This window comes from Triticum dicoccoides, chromosome 6B, assembly GCF_002162155.2.
Source record: "Triticum dicoccoides isolate Atlit2015 ecotype Zavitan chromosome 6B, WEW_v2.0, whole genome shotgun sequence".
Taxonomy (NCBI): Eukaryota; Viridiplantae; Streptophyta; class Magnoliopsida; order Poales; family Poaceae; genus Triticum; species Triticum dicoccoides.
The window spans coordinates 19,201,873-19,223,466 of record NC_041391.1 but is presented as its reverse complement, the minus strand read 5'-3'; the positions used below and the strand labels follow the sequence as shown (position 1 = coordinate 19,223,466).

The following is a 21,594-nucleotide window of genomic DNA, read 5'->3' as shown; positions in this document are numbered from 1 at the left end:
CCTTTCATAGAGGATTTGTGGACACGATGCAATTGATCTCAACTCTAGGATAGCTTTTTTTTTTTGCGGGTAACTCTAGGATAGCTATGCACATAAAAGTAAAGAATAATAACCTTCTCAATTCTCACCTTGCAAAAGTTAGAAAAGATAAGTAGGAGTCCGCTGAAAAAGGCAACAATGTCAACGTGAGAACAAAGTGAGGTGGGGAAAAGAGGCTAGAATGAAGAGAGAGAGAGAGAGAAAAAAGAAACATGAACACACACAAAATGCTAAAAAGAAACGTAGTTCACATATGATTTTTTTACTTGTAGAAATCATACTTTCAAGTTTTGAGAAAATATATATCCGTATGAACTTTTCTGCTCCATCTGATCCATATTAATTAGATACATCCGTTTGAGCGACATATAATTTGGATTGGATTGATTAGCAAGCATAACCATTTAAAAAAGATCGGAAAAAAGTAACCATTTACTACCTACAAAAAAGGCATAACCATTTACTCCCTTTGTTTTTATTTACTCCACATATTAGCTTTGGTCAAAGTCAAGCTTTATAAATTTTGACGAAGTTTATAGTCAAAAATATTAACATGTACAATAACAAATCAATACCATTATATTCATTATTGAACGTACTTTCGCATCATATGAATTTGTTAGTGTAAATATTTATATCCTTTTCTATAAACTTGGTCAAACTTTACGAGTTTGACTTCAGTCAACTCTAATATGCAAACTAAACAAAGACGAAGGAAGTACTATACCTAGAGAAAAAATCACAAGATAAGCACAAGTCGTATAACAACTTTTTTTGTGATATAATCTTATCGCTCAAAGCCATTTTCCTTATTATACCGATTGCATAATGATTCCATACAGATCTTTTGAGAAGTCAAACCGAACAAAATTTGACCAAGTTTGTGAAGAGAAACATTTACGTCTAGAATGTCAAACAAACATATATCATTAGATTCATCATAAGACAAGACGTAGGTTCATATTTTATATATTTGATAATGTAGGTATAAGTAGTTTTCTTTATAAATTTGATCATAATTTGCAAAGTCCGACTTTCAAAAATATATACACACTACATTATTGAACGGAGGGGATATCTAATTTGTAGTACTATGTTTGAAAGACGTAAAGACCCCTGGGATTCAGTGATATTGCAATTTGGGGAGCCCCCATTCGCATCGCACCCGCCATTCCCCATTTTTCCTCTCCACTCACAGCGGACCGGAAAATCTCTCCGGCGGCGCCGCCGGCGAAGCGCCATCCTCTCCGGTCTCTTCTCCTCTTCTCTTCCTCCGTGCCTTCACCTGTCTCGCCGGGGCGCCGCATCCCCGCCTCCGAAGCACCATCCCATTCGCACCCGCCTCCATAGGGAATCAATCTCTCCGCCGGCGCCGCCGCCGCCATGCTCCGCCTCCGTGGCTGCATCCTCGTGCGGCTCCTCTCTTCCCCCGCCACCTCTCAGGGCGCCCCTCTCCACCGCCCCCTCTCCGCGGCCGCCGCGGCCGCCGTCTCCCCAAACCCTAGCTTCGCCGCCGACGACTACCTCGTCTCCACCTGCGGCCTCACCCGAGCGCAGGCCCTCAAGGCCTCCGCCAAGCTCTCCCACCTCAAGTCCCCCGCCAAGCCCGACGCCGTCCTCGCCTTCCTCGCCGGCCTCGGCGTCTCCGCCGCCGATGTCGCCTCCCTCGTCGCCAAGGACCCGCTGTTCCTCTGCGCCAGCGCGGAGAAAACCCTGGCCCCCGTCGTAGTCGAGCTCGCCGGCCTCGGCCTGTCGCATTCCGAGATCGCGCGCCTCGTCCCGCTCTCCTTCCTCCACTTCCGCTCCAGGTCCATTGTTTCCAAGCTGCAGTACTACCTGCCCCTGTTCGGCTCCTCGGAGAACCTCTTCCGGGTGCTCAAGCTCGGCTACCTCGCCGGTGCTGACATCGAGGGGACGGTCAAACCCAACGTCGCGCTCCTACGGCAGTGCGGGCTAGACGACTGCGATATCACCAAGCTGTCCCTCACTAAGCGCGGAGTCCTGAGCAGCAAGCCAGAGCGCGTCGGGGCGATGGTGGCATGCGCCGAAGGCCTTGGCGTGCCTCGTGGCTCGGGGATGTTCAGGCACGCGTTGGATGCTGTCGGATTCCTCGGTGAGCAGAAGATCGCCGCCAAAGTGGCCTACTTGAAGAAGACGTTCAGGTGGTCAGACGCTGAGGTGAGCATTGCTCTGCGTAAGGCTCCGTGTGTGCTGAGGAAGTCAAAGGAATTACTGCAGCGCAGGTCTGATTTCCTCATCTCTGAGGTGGGGTTGGAACCGTCCTACATTGCTCAACGGTCAGTAATTATCAATTACAAGCTGGAGGGCCGGATGAAACCCAGGTACTACGTTGTAAAGTTTCTCATGGAAAGTGGATTGCTCAAGTGCAAACCAGGCTACTACTATACCGCTTTCAAGGTGAGAGAGAAGGTATTCATGGAGAAGTTCATTTGCCCTCACAAGGAAGTTGCGCCGCACCTCTCTGAAGACTATGCAACAGCTTGTGAAGGGGTAGTGCCGGCTAGATTCAGATTTACATGAACCAAGGACTGGATTCTCACCATGCCTGCGAAGCTGGTAATTCACATTAGTGCTTTTTGCCTAAATAAATGTTGGGTTTCTGCTGTATTATGTCTGCCACATGCTGGTTTGGTTGTTGCCAATGCCTAAGGAAACTGATAATTTAGTTCCTGAGCCCTCAGGTGTTAATGTTACAATCTCTGAAATGAGAGTCATGAATATATTTATCTTTCCGACATCCATTTAGGATAATGGAAACTGAATATGTGGGTAGACCAATTTTCTTTTGAAACCAGAACCCATGAACCAGAAAACAAAAGAACCGTGCCACATCTGTTTCCAGTAAATATATCGATATGATTTGCTTCCACTCCAAATTTTATGTTTCCATTTTCATTTATTTGCCTTTTGTTTTCCATCATCTGCAGTTCAGTTTTTATTTATTTAGGCCATGCTTAGAAAATATGCTTCTATTGGGTGCCTTTTGATTTCTTTCCCCTTGTGCTTCTAAGATTGATTATCTTTGTTCCTATATCCTGTAGCTGATTTTATTCCGCTGCGAAAAATTTCGAACATGAAAAGGTAACCTATTTGGGACTGAAGCATGATCTATGATGAAACATCATTTACATCTGCCATTGATCATCAAAACTAAATCAATGGAGATGACATGAATTAGTCTTATCATTTCTGCTATTCAGTGCTTGCATATTTGAGTATGTCATCACAAAATTACATTTATTTATTTCTGCTGCTGTATCTATCATGAAACTACATGTATATCAATTTTGCAAAGCTTGAAAGCTCAGCCCAATTTTCGGCTCTGGGCAGACCTGCAAGTCTTTCCACAACACTGATGCCATCTATGGCCCATTCTCCATCCTGACATAAGTAGCAAATTGTTGTGTTTAGTGATCAATTCTGTGTTGTGATCATGTTCAATGGTTTCAACAGGGCTAACTATCCACTCTACTATTCCATACTATGACATATATCACTCTGTTGAGATCGATGAGTCAAAATATTCCCCTGCTATAACTCATGAAAGATATTTGTGATTGATGACACGCTCATTTTAGTCCAAAAGAAAAAGAAGAACACTTTTGCATAAAAACTTCAAATGTCAACAGCTGATGATTGGCAAGATTAACAATACCATATGTTCAGTTAAAACAAAAATTACAGTAGTGCTCATTGATGAGTATTAATTCCCTGTCCAGCAATTCATTTTGCAATTATAGTTTCCGTGCCTTGGTAGGGATTAAAAATATGTACATTTGTCAGTACCCATCAATGTTTATCTCCATGAACATTCAAAGTTCTGTGGTAAGAGCAAGAAGTGTTCAGATACGGGTATTGTAGCTGAATTTTATTTTGTGATTGTTGTGCACTCTGTATCCACTTTTGGTCACACTTGTGATATGAGAATTGAGATAAACCTTGGAGACTATGCTGACGCTTGCAGAGGGGTAGTTCCGACTAGATTCAGATTTACATGAACCAAGAATGGGCTATGGAAATTGGTACCGTGTATGACATGACAGAGTTTTCACCATGCCTACAAAGCTGGTAATTTACATTTGAGCTTCTGCCTAAATAGATGTTGGTTTTCTGCTGTAGAATGTCTGCCATATCCTGGTTTGGCCGTTGCCAATGTCTTGAAACTGACAATTTAATTCCTGAGCCCTGAGGTTTAATGGTGTCATTAAGTAGACAAGAAAGGATCGCCTACAATCTCTAAAAATGAGAGTCCATGCATATATTTGTGTTTCCGACCACCATTTTTTAGGATAATGGACGTTGGATGTGTGGGTAGACTCATTTTATTTTGAAACCAGCACCTAGAGAACCAGAAAGGAAAAGAACTGCCTTGCATTGTTTCCCAGTAAATATGCTTTCCACTAATTTTCTTTCATTCCAATCTGCTTTCATTTTACTGTTTTTTGCTTACCGCCATCTGTTAGTTAGTAGTGACTCTGCAGCTCTTCTATTGGAAATATGCTTAGGAAATGTGTTTCTATTGGGTGGTCTTCTATGCCTTTTGATTTCTTTCCCTTTATCATTGTATAAGATATATCCTGTAGCTGATTTTACTCTGCTCAGAAAAATTTCGAACATTAAAAGGCAACTTATTTGAGACTGAAGCATGATCGATAATGAATTAGTCTCATCATTTACGTCTGCCATTGATCATCAAAACTAAACCAATGGAGATGGCATGAATTAGTCTTATGATTTCTGCTACTCAGTGCTCGCTCAGCAGAGGATGGCTGCCACATATTCCTCATATGTGAGATGGTTGGTCGATGTCGGAGCCTGAAAGACATCCCTGCTTGATCTCTTTGAAAGTGCATTGTCAGGGAAGGGGTTAATTGAAGTGGCTTTGACCATGAACCGCGACCGGAGAAATCTGGCTCCTGCTCTGGATTTGTTGGAAGCACAGGAAACAAGTTGAATGCCAGAGGAAAGGAAACTGGAGAAGCCCGGGTGGCGTTCGCCTGCCATCAGGTACACTGCCAAGCAAACCGGTGGCGTTCATCTCGTCCTTGCTAAGCATTTGACACCCCCCTGGTTACTGAAAGGAACTAAGCTGGCGTTTTTCGCCTGTTTCTGTTGCTCCTACCAGAGTAGCGTAGCATCGTCTCATGCTTCTTTTACCAGCAGAGGACCGCTCTCATTGCACCTACATTGCACATGCGTGCCGGAGGTTTCTTTCTCTTTTTTTTGTCTGTCTTGCTGTGTGCATCTTAACTGTGGTGGAATATGTTCACCTGCCATTCATGCCTCCGTCTTTTCCTGCGCTTCTCGTTCTTAGCTCTGGTTTTTGGCTTGTAAGAAAACACGTTTCACAAAGCTGAACTAAATTTGGCCTTTTTTCAGGTCTGATGGCTGCTAACTTATCTCAAGGAAGATGCACTCTGGGCTCTGGTGTGTGCGTGTGTGTACATTCAAGAGACATATCAGGTACTCTAATTTGGATCGGTCACTATGGACTCTGGCCATGCCAGCTTGCAAAGCGAAATGACGGCGGATTTAAATCTAGATAGTCAGAATACCGGCAGGATGGGGCTTACGGCATTGGCTGCTCACGAAGAAACAAAGGTATTTTACAATTATGTATGTGTTGCCGGAATCGACGTAGATCCTGGCACCAGCTCCATGAAACTGGAGCATAACTACAGTAGCATGGCCTCCTTGAAACTTCCATAAACTCGACTGCCACTAAAACGTGTCTAGATACATCCATATTTAGGCAAATACTACAAGACAGGTAGATAGATTTGTGAAAATTAGGTGAGAAGAGCAGGGGAAGAGCTTGCAAAAGCGGATTTATTATAGAAAAAAAAATCTGGACAGGCCCGCAAAAAAAAAATCTGGACAGTCAAAATAGTACATGCTGGCACATAATGGGGCTAGAAACATAAGTATTCTATTCTACACTTCCAACTCATCAAAAATAAAAAAGAAGTACTGTATTCTACAGTTATGCGCCTCTCCTTATTAAATTTTTTTCTTTACTAGACTTATTAAAGTTCCTAGGGTTTCCAAGCCCGCGAAATCAAGCAGCAGCAAGCTGGTAAGGCCTTATACAATGCAAGGTGCTCAGGGGAGGTCTTAGAGAAATAAACCAGGCTTTCTTAAGCACCGGTGCTTATTTGTACAGGATAGACGCTTAAACGTCTCTCCTGTAGAAATAGGCACAGGTGCTTTAGAAAAACTCGGTTTATTTTTCTAAGCACCTCCCTCAGCATCTCTCATTGTACAAGGCCTAATAATAATATCCAGGATATGGTGATGCCATATCCCTACAAATAGGTACGTCTGAATCACCAAGAGACTCCTTGGCGCGCTGCTGCCTCGCGGCGCTCTCCTTGACGCCGTCGAGGACGGACGGCGACTCGAGCACCAGCTGCATGAAGCCGACGGTGAGCACCACCTCGTTGAAGTTCCGGGGCGCCGCCACGAAGTCGACGCATTCTTCCCTGAGCTCGGCGCAGTTGTACGTGCAGGCCCACCGCAGCATGTCGACGACGGTGCCCGTCGACATGCTGCCCAGCAGCCTCTCAGCGCACTCCCGCTTGAGGCCGTCGAGCGCAAACCTGTCCGCCGCCACGAGGAGGTGTCGGAGCGCCTCGAGGTCCAGGGGATCGGTGTCGTCGTCGGGGAGTGCGTCGGTGTAGATGAACCGAAGCATGGTGTCGAAGGTGCCGGGCTCGATGTCCTGCAGGGTGATGGAGGTGGAGGAGGACTCGACCATGGCGCCGAAGAGCTGCGCCTCGAAGACCGGGGAGCGGGCGGCGAGGAGGGCGCGGTGCGCGCGGAAGGTCTCGCCGGCGACCACGAAGGCGACGTCGGTCCAAGCGGCGAGCCTCGGGTCCAGCAGGCGGCCGATCTCGGGGCCACCGGGCTTCTCCCGCGTCACCCTCACCCTCCACATGATCGTCAGGCCGAGCTCGACGGGGATGTCGGTGTAGTCGCCGATGAACTCCGGGCCGCTTCAGGCCGTGGTTGCCCCGCGTGTAGACGTGCCCGCACTCCGCGTGGTGGGACGGCGGCGCGCCGTCGCCGTGCGCGGCGAAGGCGGTGAAGGTGGCCGTGAAGGCGCCGGCGTCGGCATGGCTGGGTGGCTTGCGGACCAGCTCGAGGTAGATGGAGATGAAGCGGAAGGGCGCGGGGACGTGGCTGGGGTCGCCGTGCGGGTAGCAGGCCAGCCGCCAGCAGTGGCCGCCGGCGGGGACGACCTCCGAGTAGACGGCGCCCTGGCCGACGGCCGAGTAGTTGTGCAGCGACGAGTTGATCTCGAACGCCATGAAACCACCGGAGCTCGCCATGGCTGGCCGATCGAGATCGACCGGTGATGGGATGGATGCCGATGCGATGCGCCTCGTGTCTCCTCGTTGGAATAAATAGGCGGCCTGGTGTAAGGTTTTCACAAATCTCAACCGACATGATGGAATTTGGTGGGAGTACGTCGGCTATGCATGCCAGGCCCAACCTGCGGAACAATCCACAGTTTATTTAAAATGGGCCCAATCGACGGTTGGGGACAGATAGATAGAGGAGGGTTAACATTTGACAAAGCATAGGCTTTCATACGCCCCCTTAATTATCTAGCCATTCATTTCTGCATCAAGATTCGTGCGAGCACTTTTGTCTTTTTTGTTTCTTCCAAATAAAATAACAAATGAACTTCAAACTTTGGAAAAAACTTTCAGATATTTTCGTGAAACATATATATACTAAAACTAATGTTTTTTATCCAAAAAATATTCTCATTTTGTATATTTATGTCGTACCAAAAAATCTGAAAGTTTTTTCCCGCTTTGTAGTAAGAATGTTTTGTTGTACTGCAAAGTTTTAAGTTTATGTATTGTTTCATTTTGAAGAAACAAAAAAAGAGAATTCTTTATGTAACGAGTTAGTTGTGTGGCACAGATCTCAGAGCAACATTGTAGGGTATGAATAGGAGGTGTCCGGAAGCCTGAGCTTTATAAATCCACATTCGATAGAGGAGAGCTTTGGGTCAATCCAGAGTTCTTTCATCTTCTAGACTTGGGGATAGATAGAAGATAGCTCGGCTAAATTTGCTCTTGATCTCCCTAAAGGACGCCATCTTCGGCTTCTTCAGCCTCCGAACATTCAATGTATTTCTATGAACGTTTCTTATGATCAATAAAGTGGAGCATGTTTAGCAAAAAAAAAATTGAATTTCCTTTATGAAACTTATATTGCATTAAAGCGTCATTGATTCGCACAGGGACAAGCGCACCAGCGATCAAGTGGACCGGCCCAATTTAGCGGTAGGTAGTGGGGTTTTCGTTCCGGTTTTGGGAACCTTCCAGAAGGTATCTCAACCAGATTTTGTTGTTACTGAGTTTTCTGGCTTCCGTTTTTGGCTTTTTTATTTTTGTTTTAAACTTAACAAACATGAAAAAAATCTTCAAGTTTTAAAGTAATATTTGCATATTAAAAAAATCATAAATTAGAAAAATATTCACAAATTTTAAAAGAAGGTCAAAATTTGCCAAAATGCTCATGTTTTTTAAAAAAGTTCACTTAAAACATGTTTGCTACAATAACTGATTTGCGAAAAGAACTATTCATTACAGTAAACCGAGGTTCTACACAATGTGGTTTTCTACAGTGGGCTGTCTCAACCAAAGTTTTAAAGTAAAGTAGGCCGTCCCAGTAGAGCTTGCTACGAGGCGCGCACAACGCCTCGGTCACAGCTGAGCTGGTCCATTAGCTGTGACCGAGGCGTTGTGGTCGACGCAAGCGCTACATGTCGCTAGAAGCGACGCATAACATTGCCGATGTGAGGAGGGGTGGATTGAGGTCGAGGGAGCTAATATTGTCAGAGCATCTACAACTGGACTTGTTAAATTTGGCCCCGGGCACACACAATCACCACTCATTTCTCTGTGTTCGCAGCCATCATCTGTTGTTGTGTGGTTGACCTATTTTTACATCATCTGTTGGAGTGGCTGCCATGCGGCTGCCCTATTTTACGTCATGTATTAGAGTTGGACGTTCTTGATGATGTATATTGTATTTCAATCATTTTTTGATCATGTAAAATACATCAACTATTGGAGATGCTTTAATGTGCTACAAACTTTACAAGATTTGGCAGATAAGGTGGAGATATCTTTGAACCCTTGTGTCGTGAAGAAATCCTTGCAGAAAGGAGGAATGTGTCACCACTACGTCTGCCTTTTGCTGTCGTTACTTTTCTCTTTTCAGAGAGCATGCCACCACTCTTTCTTCAACGTTATATGCCTGCTGAGGGTAACCTAGCTAGTAAGTTGATGCAAATGTGCAATGCATCCTACATTAGGAGCCTGCCCCCACTTGATTTTTTGCATCGAGTTATAGTGCTACCACGTGATTCATTAGTGCCCCCACTAAGCCTAATTAGTTGGATATATTTTTAGAAGCCCAATCGTAACAAAAACAGCCCAGTAAAGGCCACAGCTCGTAGCGTAACTCTGAACCCTGCCTACACACGTATATGCAACCTAAGAAAAAATATGGACGCATCAGCCCCGCACGAGACTGGAAGGAAGGAAAGCCCTCGCCTGTCGCCTCAATCTCAAACCGCCGCGCAATCACCGGCTCGCTGCGGCGCCGACGGCAATCGTGAATCGTCGACTCCCCATAGTCCGTCCCTTGTTGCTCGTGTTCCTGGCCGGCGACGTTGCAGCAGCACACTGCCACTGCCGCGGCACAGCGACGGCGACGGTTATCTCATCTCTCCAGTCCTCCAATTCCCTAACTTCCGTTGACATCAAGGTAAATCTCTAGAACTTTTTCGTTCAAACATTTTGTTTATTTGCTTCTATGTTAAAAACCATCTTAGTCTTCTTAACTCATGTGTATAATTTATTAATTTGTCTGATTAGATCAGTTCAAACAAATTTTTTGGCACTTAATATTACAGGACAAGTGGACAACTAATGGAGAGCTTTTTCAAGAAATCAACAACTTCTATGATGCCCAAACTAGTTGATTTGGAGAAGCTTCTAAAGGATCCATGTAAAAAGAAGAGGATTATAGATTACAATCCGAATCAACATGAAGATATGCAAAGAAAATACTTGATGTGGGGGGCCATTGACCTCGTCCGGAAACTTTTAAGCCAAGGATGATTGGGAAGATCAATAGGTATTTTAATCCTGATTGGTATGAGAAGTATGGTGGTAATTGGCTAGAGTATAGTGAGGCGGAGGACAATGCATATTGCTTGTGTTGCTATTTATTCAGGGACAACATCAAAGGTAACAAACATGGGCATGATGCATTTTTAGTAGATGGCTTTCGCAATTGGAACAAGCCAGAAAGATTTGTGACTCATGTAGGTGATAGCAATAGTAAAAAATTCATGAACCGTAACCTTATCTGCTTTGCAGAAAAAGAATTGTGGAACGAAATTCCAAATGAAGTGATAGTTAAATGTTTTCATGCGTTGAAAGACCATCGTGGGATGAAACGGAAGGTAATGCTCTTCCTAAAGCTCTTGCCTTTTTTAATACCGGCCTTCAACATTTGCACTTCCTCTCAATTTGGATCATGTTTTTTATTGTTGTTGCAGGTTGTAGATTAGAGTGTTAGAACAATGTGTCAATGTGCTCTTTTGCAACTTCATAACAAGATATTGTATCTCAAATGTTTAGTTTCCTTTTTACTTTTCAATGAACTTGGTTACCATGTGGATAATAAAGAGATTATCTCTGCATTTTAGTTTACATGGATGTTTTTGCCTTGTTGGTTTATGAATATGGCCATATATTTTTGCCCCCTCTCAATTATTTTCCTGGGTCCGCCCCTGAATGCATGTATGGTGCTACGCTTCTGAATCAATCTAGCTGGGTCTTGTTCAGATCCAAAGCTATGGATCTTCAATCGCGGCCTCTAACAATTTCACCTGAAAATCAATAGCGGCGTAAGAGATAAAGAGATAAAAAGGGAAATTTCGAAGGTAAAAGCGCGCTTTAGATATCATTGCTTGACTCAGTGATCTCTGCGATGGAGGCAAGCAATATCATCATTTCACGAAAAAAATAGCTTCGCTTCTCTAGTGCCATTTTCTCGTTACGTAATTTAAACTGACAAATATGCGTTGGAAGCATGTCTTCTTGAAGAAACAAGCATGTCTTCTAGAAGAAACACAACATTGTATTCTTCCCAAAAAAAATTCCAAGAAATAGACCAAAATTGAGGGGGACATGTGACATATGTTTGCATCAATGCCGGTGCCCTGTGGACATGTGGCCATGCATTTTCATTGCACCTCTTTTTTTTTAGGTACATTGCACCTCTTTCTAGCATGGCATCATGAAAGCAGTACCACCATTTCCACGGACTGTGAAGGCAGTAAATGTATTTTTTCCAAGTGAAGAAAAGAAGAAGGAAAAGCTGTAGCATGCCGTGAGCTCTCAAATGGACGGACGGCCCATAACCTGTTCCCCCCAAAACGTGTGTGGTGCCTGCGCTGTCACCATTGACCAAATCCTGTCCACTCCATTTAGGCAGGAAACAAGGAGGAAAACAGGAGCTGCCGCGGCGGGGAGATGGATAAATAAAAGGAATGGCTCAAAAGGAGAGCCTTTTGGTTCCACTGTAATTGTAATTGTAATTGCATTGCGAGGAGGCGTCGTCGTCGTCGTGGGAGCGGCAAGGCGGGTGAAGCTGCCGAGATCAATGGTAGATCGGGCAAGGCCGGGCGAATCCGCGAGGGCGACACGAGGGGGGAACGAGATCTTTGCCCTGGTGAAGGTAAATCCATATTGTGTCATCGTCCGTTTTTTGAACGCGCGGGCGTTGGTTCGTGTGCTTGCAGTCTTGAAAAACTCAATGGTTTTTCAAGACACTCTTATATTATGAGACGGACGGAGCGAGTATAATGAGATGTAGGAAGAAAAGCGCATGAAAGGAATCCAAGCTAGATCCTTGAATCGTCAAGAGAAGGAAAAAGGAGATTCTTTTTTTCAGAAACCAATGCCAAGAAGGAGTAGCAATTTGCAAGCGGCGGCCGGTTTCGGGTCATCTTCTTTCTCAGTCCGTTTGGGGACCAAAGAAATCCGCCGGGGAGGACATTTTCGTCGGTGCAAGCAACCAACGGCCCCGCCCATGTGACGGAGGACAGGCGGAGGCGGAGGGGCCCTCCCTCCGTCCCTCCTTTCGTCCCCAATCCCTTTTCGTTTCACACCACCCCCGTTTTATTCCTCTGTGTCGGCATGGTCCATGGTGGTCTGGTCTGGTCTCTTTGCCCTGGCCCTGGGTGGTGTTTGGCATCACACCACTTCACTCCCCACCGCTGAGAGTGCTCGCCTGCCCGCCCCGCTCGCCGTCGTTGAAGAGCTCGCTCTCGTCGCGTGAATAAATAGCGCCTCGCTGCCCGGACCGGAGCTCGGGCTCACCGGAGACGCTCCTCCTCCTTCTTCTTCCGTCCCGGCGCGCTGAGCTCCTACCCGGGAGAGGAGAGCAGAGGAGCGCGGCTTCTTCCCGACGGACAGGTCTGCCGGCTCGCCCTACTCTTTCTTTCCTTCTTCCTTTCTTTCTTTGCGTGGTGTGGGTGGCGAGCGGATCCGGTGGTCCGGCGGGCGGTGGCTCCGCCTCGCCATTTTCGCTCCGTTTTCTTGCAATATAAGCGCTCTAGGATTTATTTACGCGTAGCGGCCCTCCTCTCCCCCCATCTCCCTCCGTTGCGGAGAGCCGCTGCCTCCTCCGCCCCAGATCTGCCCCATCCCGTCGGTTGCGATTTTCGCTGCGTCTGTCCGCGCTCCCCGAGCCCGGTTCCCCCGCAACCCAAATCTCGGTACGTCCGCGCCGATGCTCATGCTGATGCTTATGCCTGATCCGTGCCCGCTTTTTCTTGTTCGTCGGCGGCTGCCGGAGGCCGATGCGCGGGGACGCCGGGGCGGCGAGGATGCTTCGCCTATGTGTGTGCGCGTGTGCTGATGTGCATGCACTCTGTTCCATGCAATGCGTTAGGCAATTCATGGGCTGAGATCGAGATCCGGACTAGATTTTTTTCTTGGCTCTGTTCTTGTGTGCTTGGATAGTTTTTTGCTCTGTTCGTCTAGAGACGGAGGAGAGATCTCTTACGGTTCTTCCAGCAGTTGTATTTTTGGTGTGTAGTTGGGCGGTGTGTAGTTGGGCGCAATCTTCAAGCCCTGCAATGCTGTTATTTCTGACGATTTTCCGTCTACGTATGCCGGGTGATACAATTTCCTCCCCCTGTATCTCCACTGGTTCTATTGCCTAGTTGTGCTCTCAGGAAAACAGAGTTTTGTCTCTGATGTTCTGAATTTTTGCTTCACGGTTCATTGTAGTTTCAATAGTATCTCTGCGGCAGTTGTTGATCATCTTTCAAGCTTATCTTCACGGTTCATCCGTCGCTCTGTCAGCCTTTGTAATTTGCGCCTATGTTCTGTTACAGTACCTGATGATGTATATGTATAGCACACACACGTAAATGACTGTTGTGTTCTATTTTTATTTTTATTGTAATTGTTTCAGCGCACACGACCATGACTTAGTGTTCACAATAGCTGTTTGCTTTGTCTGTGATAGTCAGTGTATGTTTTCTTCAGAGGTAACTGGTCAAATGTTCGGTGTGTATATCTGAACTTGAATGTCGCAATGCATATGAGTTACAGTAGCTAATACTTTTACTTTTTGCTTTGTAATTCACTGTAAACCTGAAGTTGACTGCTGCTCTATCTAGTTCAGAAGCCACCGTACTAACACTCACTCGTTCTCCAAATTTGCAGGAGCCATGGCTAAAGATTACCCAGCATCTCCTAAAGCCCAGCATCTGCAAGAATCCAAGAAGCAGCGTCTCACCTACGTACTTGTGGTGAGCGCGCTCTGCGTCGCCTTCTACGTGCTCGGGGCATGGCAGAACAGCACCATGCCGAACCCTGTGGCTGATTCGGCAATAAGCCGGGTTGACTGTGATACCGTGGCGCAGAGAGACGGGTCGGTGCCGTCTTTTGCGCCCGCGTCTGAGAACGTGCTCGATTTCGATGCGCACCACCAGCTGAACCTCAGTAACACGGAGTCCGCGGTGCAGCAGTTCCCTGCGTGCCCGCTCAATCAGAGCGAGTACACGCCATGCGAGGACCGGAAACGTGGCCGTCTGTTTGACCGGGACATGCTGATATACCGTGAGAGGCACTGCCCGGGCAAGGACGAGCAGATCCGATGCCTCATTCCGGCGCCGCCAAAGTACAAGAACCCCTTCAGGTGGCCGGAGAGCAGGGACGTCGCTTGGTTTGACAATATCCCTCACAAGGAGCTCAGCATCGAGAAGGCCGTGCAGAACTGGATCCGGGTGGAGGGGAACAAGTTCCGGTTCCCCGGTGGTGGCACTATGTTTCCCCATGGCGCTGACGCGTACATTGATGAAATCAGTAAGCTCATCTCGTTGTCGGATGGGAGGATCAGGACGGCGATCGACACGGGCTGCGGGGTAAGAGAAGAAAGATCTTGTTGGAGAAATCTTCTAGACTTCAGGTTTATGTATGTCGTTACGATGCTGATGCTTTTGTATTATGGATGAAGGTTGCTAGCTTTGGGGCTTACTTGCTGAAGAGGAACATCATTACCGTGTCGTTTGCGCCGAGGGACACACACGAAGCTCAGGTGCAATTTGCACTGGAACGCGGTGTGCCTGCCATCCTCGGCGTGATGGGATCAATACGGTTGCCTTATCCATCTAGGGCATTTGATCTGGCTCATTGTTCGCGCTGTCTGATTCCTTGGGGAGGGCATGGTGAGCACTTCATACATCTGAAATTTCTCCAATATGTAGCTTATTATCCTTATCCTTTTCAAGCTGTTCTTGAGTAAAAGTGAGCTGCCTGATTGACTGATGTTGTAAATAAAAAAAAATCGTTAGATGGACTGTACCTCGCCGAGATCGATAGGATTCTAAGGCCAGGGGGCTACTGGATTCACTCGGGCCCTCCAATCAACTGGAAGACGCACCACAATGGGTGGAAGAGGGCCGAGGAAGACCTCAGGCGGGAGCAAGACAAGATTGAGGATGTCGCGAGGAGCCTTTGCTGGAATAAGGTGGCCGAGAAGGAGGACCTCTCCATCTGGCAGAAGCCCAAGAACCACCTTGAGTGTGCCGACATAAAAAAGAAGCATAAGATACCCCATGTCTGCAAGAGTGACAACCCTGATGCTGCCTGGTATTAAATCGCTTCTCGAATTGTTATCATACTGTTGGTAATCATCTGTCTGTCTTGCTCTGATTTTTTTTTTATCATCATACTGTTTTGTATAGGTACAAGAAGATGGAATCCTGTCTTACCCCATTGCCTGAAGTGAGCAACCAGGGATCGATCGCCGGCGGAGAGGTCGCGAGATGGCCAAAGAGGGCGCTCACGGTGCCCCCAAGGGTCAAGAGGGGCACGATTCCGGGGATAGACGAGAAGAAGTTTGAGGAGGACATGAAGCTTTGGGAGAAGAGGCTGGCGTACTACAAACGCACGACGCCCATAGCGCAGGGGCGGTACAGGAATGTGATGGACATGAACGCGAACCTGGGCGGTTTCGCCGCTTCCCTGGTCAAGTACCCCGTGTGGGTGATGAACGTCGTCCCGGTCAATTCGGACAAGGACACCCTCGGAGCGATCTACGAGCGGGGGTTCATCGGCACCTACCAGGACTGGTGCGAAGCCTTCTCGACGTACCCGAGGACCTACGACCTGTTGCACGCCGACAATTTGTTCAGCATCTACCAGGACAGGTAAGGAAAAACCTGCATGTTTCTTCAGTATCTATCTATTTTAGTTAGTTGGTGATCCTTGATCGGTTCTACTTACGATTACTCCATTGTTCCATCACCGTGCCGTTATCAAAAACGTGTTATAGTTCTGTCGCGGATTTTTGTTACTGATTCTGGGAAGATATAACCTGGCATCCTCCTGGGGATGGGCTTTGATGAACTTTGCTGAACTGCATGCATACATTTTGCTGAACTTTGTTAAACATTGGTGAAACTTTGCAGGTGCGACATAACGGACATCCTCCTGGAGATGGACAGGATACTGAGGCCAGAGGGCACGGCGATCATCCGCGACACGGTCGACGTGCTCACCAAGGTCCAGGCCATAGCCAAGCGGATGCGGTGGGACAGCCGCATCCTGGACCACGAGGACGGGCCCTTCAACCAGGAGAAGGTCCTTGTCGCGGTCAAGACGTACTGGACAGCCGACCCGTCGGAGCACAGCTGAGCTGCGGCTCTCTGAGCTCCGAAATGGCTTGTCCGGTGACCGACCGCGACGCGATGATGGCGTCGGTTTCGCCATCTCGGTGTGTGTGTGTGTGTGTGTGTGTGTGTGTAGTAAGCAGTGTGTGTTTCTCTTGCCTTTTTTTGTGTAATTCTTTGTAGTTCGGGTCGAAATGGAAACCAAAAAAATACGTCGAGCAGAGCATAGGTTTTTTCTTTTAGCTTGTACGAGCAGAGGTTGTTACTATGTACTGTACTACTAAGATTGACTTACTGGAAAAATAGGTCTTTTTACCGAGTGTGCTTGTGTAGTGATATGGTGGCAAAATTCTGTGTCTTTTGAGTTCATAGAATGTGGTTGCAGAATCTAATCTGCGTGTGTAATTCATCTTTAGTGAATTTAGGGTTTGATTGAGTTTTCCTTCTTTTTCGACATGGGGTGCGATTTGGTTTTTCGAGAAACCAGGCATGATCTTTTCTCTTTTTGATCTGAATGACTAATCATGGTTTGGTCTTGTTTTGAATTCTCAAATCTGGAGTCATCACAATAATAGCAGAAGAGGGCGATTGAGCATTAACTTGGCCCATAAACAGGTGTTCAATAAAGGGCTGTTTTAGGTTTTTCAAGAACAATTTTTTTCAACCGGACATCACCCCTTTCCATCATCAATTGCTTAACGGAAATACATCCACATTCACGGCTTGCCCACGGGCCTATTTTCTTCCAGAGTAACTTAGTTCTGCTCAAATGGCTTGAACTGAAATAATCACTCATCCATAACACTCGCCGATAACGCAATTCCTTCCGCTTAAAACGGCCTTAATAATAAGCAAATGATACAATGCGCAACTCATCAAGCTTTGGTCCAGGACTAGAAAAAAGTTCAATACAATCTCAACGTCAAGACGATAGCTGATCTCAGCCATGCCCGGAACTTGTAGTTTCGTCGGGTTAGTTCACTTTACAAGCATCACAGACCATAAGTTACGGCACATGAGACGCAGCAACTGAATCATGCCATAGATTCGCTGAACGGGGTTGGCTTCCGGGGGGCAAGGACCAAAATTGTGAAGTATCAAATGGTAGACATCAAGATGCACCAACAAATGCAGGGCCTGGCTGCATCGTATGAACTGTCGCTTATCCTCTGACTTGGATGGTTGTGGGAAAAATGGCAAAAGGTAAATTAACGTGCAGAAAAGGGATGACCGGGAATTTTGAAAACTTCCATTTACCTGTGTCCTACTCCTTTGGATCAATCGAACCAATCCTTGACGGTGGCCAAATCTGAGAACAAAAAACCCTGTCAGTACTCGCACTTTGACCAGCAAGAAAAACAGAGTGGCAAAATCCTGAGGATGGCCCCCGATACTCATGTTGATGCTGCCACATTTCACATTTGGTTTAATGCATTAACAAATTAGTCACGGGGCCTGGAATTGGGCCCTAAATCTTAGGTTTTCTAATTGCTAACATAAACAAGTAGGAGTATAGTACACAAAAGCAAGATAGGACCCAGCCCACATTGAGTGAGCAAACACTAAACATTGTTCCGCCTACCAGATGATGCCAAATATAATTTTATGGCTTACGAGATTCAAATGAAAATTACACATATAAATTGATATCTAGTGTGTGAAGACGATTATCGGCAAGACAATGCAGTAGCTACATAACATGGTTAACTGATAAAATATATTTGTCGAGTTCAAACCAACGCTCATTTAATCTCTGATTTTATCCTGGTAATTTTGAATGTACAACTGTCCGGCTTAGAGAAAGGCCTAATAGACAGAGGATGGCCAGGTATCTAAAAAAAATCTAAGCAGGCTTCAGTGTTCCTGGTAAATTTTATTAAAGAACAATTGTGATGTTATTAAGGGCAATATTGCCCCCCACGCGTAACTGGAAGGAGAATTTCTTTTAGAGGTGCTAAATCAACCAAAAAGTAGAGTACTCAATCACCCAACTGTTCACTATCTTGGGCCTAGAATGACATTTTATAATACAAGTCAGCACATGTCTGCTGTAATTTGGCCAATATTCCAGACCATAGTAATTAAAGCTGGAAATAGACAAAGACACTCACGCACTTGAAACTCTGTTTTGGCCAATAAAACATTATCATTAATAATTGCCCTAATGTCCACAGCACGTAATGAAGATACAACATGTCGGTTTCAGTTTAAAAATCAGTTACACACAAAAAAAAATTAAGTTTAAAACCATCTCTAGTCAACAATGAGAAAAAACAAAGGTTGGTCTCTAAGTAGATGTCAAATCTATTTAAACTGCACCAACCTCTGTTTCTCGGTCTCTAAGTAGATGTCAAATCTATTTAAACTGCACCAACCTCTGTTTCTAAATATACAGGAGCAGAGGGAGCACATATTTAGACGCCGCCAAATCAATTTAGCATGTACATATAAATCTTACAACAGGGTAAATAAGCACACCAAAGCTTCATCAGACTTGTATAACGCTAATAACGAGGAGGCAAAACATGGAAGTTTGTCGCTCGACATACCCGGTAGGACATCTTCCCTTTTACGAGGCCGTAAGGCACGGGTCCGAACTGCCTCGAGTCATTAGACGAATAGATATTGTCGCCCTGCACCCAAATATGACCTTGTGGTACCTAAAATTATTGTACAATCATCAGGCATCCGAAAATACCATCGGTGACTCGGTAGCGCCGTTTCTGATGCTGATCAGATACCAGAGCTGCCATGAATCTATCTAGGAGATCTGAAATCATGAGCCTGTCATATCTAGAGCTGATGCTCTGAAACTGAATCTGCTAGTGGTGCTCTGGCTTACCACGACGGTCTTGGTGGCGTCGCTGTTGCCGGCGTCGACGGGGTAGGTGACCTCGTCGCCCTCCATCCCGACCACGCGCTTGGCGACGACCTTGCGCGGGTCCTCCGGCGAGAGGAGGAGCACCACGTCCCCCGGCCCCACCCGCCCGCGACGCGGGCTCACCTTGTCGGTCAGCAGCACGTCCCCCGCCATGTTCAGCGCCGGCAGCATGCTGGAGCCCCGCGGCTGCGGCAACAAGGATGAGGGAGAGAGAGAGCGCGCGTCAGGGCATGGCGCGAGAGAGAGGGGGAGGGGGAGGGGTGGGGGGCGGGCGTACGAAGGCGACGCCGAGGACGTGCTCGCTGAAGACGTGGACGGCGCAGAGGCCCTGCGCCACTAGCGAGACGCCGGAGACGGCCTCCCCGGCGATCTGGCGCCACGGGACGCCGGCGAGGCGCCGCAAGAAGTGGGACATGGCGGCGGCGGCGGCGGCGGAGAAGAGCTCGGATTGGGATTATCTTCCTTTTGTTTTCTTCTTATTATTATTAGGGTAATCTTCGGACCCCTTGCTTGCGTGGGCCGCAAGCTCAAATGGGCCGATGTGGTAGATGAGATGGGGAACGATATGGACAAGTTCTGGCTCTCTCTCTCTCAAAAAAAGGAAAATAAAAAATCCCCTAAAAAAACGCGTCCGCCGACTGATAGCTAGAAAACATCCGCCGCCTCGCTGGCCGTTGGATGGACGTGGGGATGTCCATCCGATTAACCCACTCACAAGCGCCGCCTCCCTTTTGCAATAAGGCTGGTGTTGCGGAACAATTCTTGCAACAGAATGCTGGTTGCAAAACGTCGGAACCGCTATTTACCTTTCTGAAACACAGTCTGTGTTGCAGATTTTCTTTTTCTTGCAATTGGGGTCTTGTTTCAGACTTTTTTTTATATATAACTGAGGTTTGTTGAAAAAATTGTCTTCACTTTTTTGCAACATATATTATGTTATGGGAGAAACTTTTGCAACACTGGAGTTGTTGCAGAAAAATTAGAGGAGGGTCACGAGGAGTCAAGGGCACATGTCACGTGGGGCACGCACGTGTCATACGAGCGAACATGTGTTGTATTGCAGATTTTCTTTTTTGGACGTGCTACGCGTCAGCCGGCGAATCCTTTTAAAGGATCCGCCGGGTTGTGAGTCGTCAGATCCGTTGTATCTCATGGCTTAGTGTTGTCCTCATTTTTGAAACAGAGGGCGTGTTGCAAGTTTCCTTTTGCAACACAAGTCTTGTTACAAAAAATATTTGCGACGAGGTTAGTGTTGCAAATATATTTTTTGCAGCAGAGGTCTTGTGGCATCTTTTTTGCAACAGAGGTCTTGTTGCACATATTTTTTTGCAACACGCGTCTTGTTGCATAATTTTTTTTACGTCTCCACTTTTTTGCGACATCGGTGTTGTTGCAGAAGGTAGTTTTGCAACATGGATGTTGTTGTAGAAAAAGTAAACTAAGGATGTAGTGGCGGGCCACGCATGGGCACGCGTCACACGCTCAAGGCGGTGGACGCGCGGTGTTGGATCAGCCGGCTGTTCACAAGCTTTTCCCTAAAAAAAAGGAAAAATATATTATTACAAAGACTCAAAAAAAAGTCCTCCTAAAAGATCATGTTGCGGTCATCTATTGCAACATGGACCATGTCGCGCGCGGTCAACACTAGCTTGCATGACAGGACGTTGCAGAACACTCAATCTACAGGTCTTGGGAGTGTAATCTAAACTTCACGCCGACGCGCTAACCCTCTTTTGTCCGCTTGGTCAAGCGAGGCTCGTTTATTGTTTCTTTAACCACCCTGTTCAGAATTCCTTTCACATCTAGACCTAGATAAACGATTGCTTCTTTTTTATTTTAGAAAAGAGGGTCGATTGCTTCTTCTCCAGGTCATCTAAACATAATTGTGCCAAACTTCAAAGTTCAAGCTCCAGCGATGCATCTTGAACAGGGAAATGTTTGGCGTGAACGGTAGAAAAAGGCAGGCGCGTGACAACTTTTTTATGGTTCCGTTGCACGATGTTACTCGCTGTTATGGCCTTCTCTATCGCGGGCAAGGTTGTCAGAATCACGATTCTGTTATACGATTCTACGACTTTACGATCCAAACTAACCCCTATGATTCTACGGTTTTAGTTCATAGAATCTGCGTTTCTATGATCCTGGTAGTGAAGATTCTATGATTTGCGATCCTATCATCGGAGCTCCGATCCGATTCAAAATCATGATTCTGACAACCTTGATCGTGGGTCTTGTCCCTTTGAGGATTTTCACGTTTCTCGCTAGAAAATGCGGCAGAAAACAACTTGCGGGTTGGTTTGACCAACTAGCAAACCACACTGCATGTTCCTTTGCGTGGGCCTTCAACAAGCTCAGGTCCATGTTTGGCTGCGGCGGCAACTGCACTGGAGACTAAAAAGACCACACTCAATCTGCAGACCTTCGGAGG

General features: G+C 46.6%; 3 protein-coding genes across 10 annotated transcripts; 2 read left to right on the top strand and 1 right to left on the bottom strand.

Moving 5' to 3' along the window:
- The first annotated feature begins 1,197 nt into the window (after nucleotides 1-1,197).
- Nucleotides 1,198-6,042, top strand: LOC119324158. 2 transcript variants are annotated; one of them, XR_005156783.1, is made up of 3 exons: nucleotides 1,198-2,616; nucleotides 5,440-5,523; nucleotides 5,603-6,042. XR_005156783.1 is itself a non-coding variant. In XM_037597929.1 (2 exons), exon 1 carries the CDS (start codon nucleotides 1,423-1,425, stop codon nucleotides 2,578-2,580), a length of 1,158 nt encoding a protein of 385 aa, XP_037453826.1. In that variant the 5' UTR covers nucleotides 1,198-1,422; the 3' UTR covers nucleotides 2,581-2,616; nucleotides 5,440-6,042. The 2 variants fall into 2 exon arrangements, 1 of the variants encoding a protein (XP_037453826.1); XM_037597929.1 differs by having other exon boundaries at nucleotides 5,440-6,042.
- A 5,661-nt stretch (nucleotides 6,043-11,703) lies between these two features.
- LOC119325588 (probable methyltransferase PMT17) lies at nucleotides 11,704-16,605 on the top strand. 3 transcript variants are annotated; one of them, XM_037599322.1, is made up of 6 exons: nucleotides 11,704-11,835; nucleotides 13,836-14,536; nucleotides 14,629-14,839; nucleotides 14,966-15,263; nucleotides 15,359-15,823; nucleotides 16,085-16,605. In XM_037599322.1, the coding sequence occupies exons 2-6, from the start codon at nucleotides 13,841-13,843 to the stop codon at nucleotides 16,308-16,310; spliced, it is 1,896 nt and encodes a 631-aa protein (XP_037455219.1). In that variant the 5' UTR covers nucleotides 11,704-11,835; nucleotides 13,836-13,840; the 3' UTR covers nucleotides 16,311-16,605. The 3 variants fall into 3 exon arrangements, with proteins under 3 accessions (XP_037455219.1, XP_037455218.1, XP_037455220.1); XM_037599321.1 differs by lacking the exon at nucleotides 11,704-11,835 and adding an exon at nucleotides 12,179-12,575; XM_037599323.1 differs by lacking the exon at nucleotides 11,704-11,835 and adding an exon at nucleotides 12,756-12,877.
- Nucleotides 16,606-16,980: 375 nt separating this feature from the next.
- Nucleotides 16,981-19,638, bottom strand: LOC119325108 (mitochondrial inner membrane protease subunit 1-like). Of its 5 annotated transcripts, none has more exons than XM_037598850.1 (5): nucleotides 19,444-19,638; nucleotides 19,128-19,352; nucleotides 18,835-18,945; nucleotides 17,543-17,594; nucleotides 16,981-17,463 (listed from the first exon to the last, which is right to left on the bottom strand). In XM_037598850.1, the coding sequence occupies exons 1-4, from the start codon at nucleotides 19,579-19,581 to the stop codon at nucleotides 17,550-17,552; spliced, it is 519 nt and encodes a 172-aa protein (XP_037454747.1). In that variant the 5' UTR covers nucleotides 19,582-19,638; the 3' UTR covers nucleotides 16,981-17,463; nucleotides 17,543-17,549. The 5 variants fall into 5 exon arrangements, with proteins under 5 accessions (XP_037454747.1, XP_037454748.1, XP_037454749.1 ...); XM_037598851.1 differs by having other exon boundaries at nucleotides 16,981-17,426; nucleotides 19,444-19,637; XM_037598852.1 differs by having other exon boundaries at nucleotides 16,981-17,422; nucleotides 19,444-19,637.
- Between the last annotated feature and the right edge of the window lie 1,956 nt (nucleotides 19,639-21,594).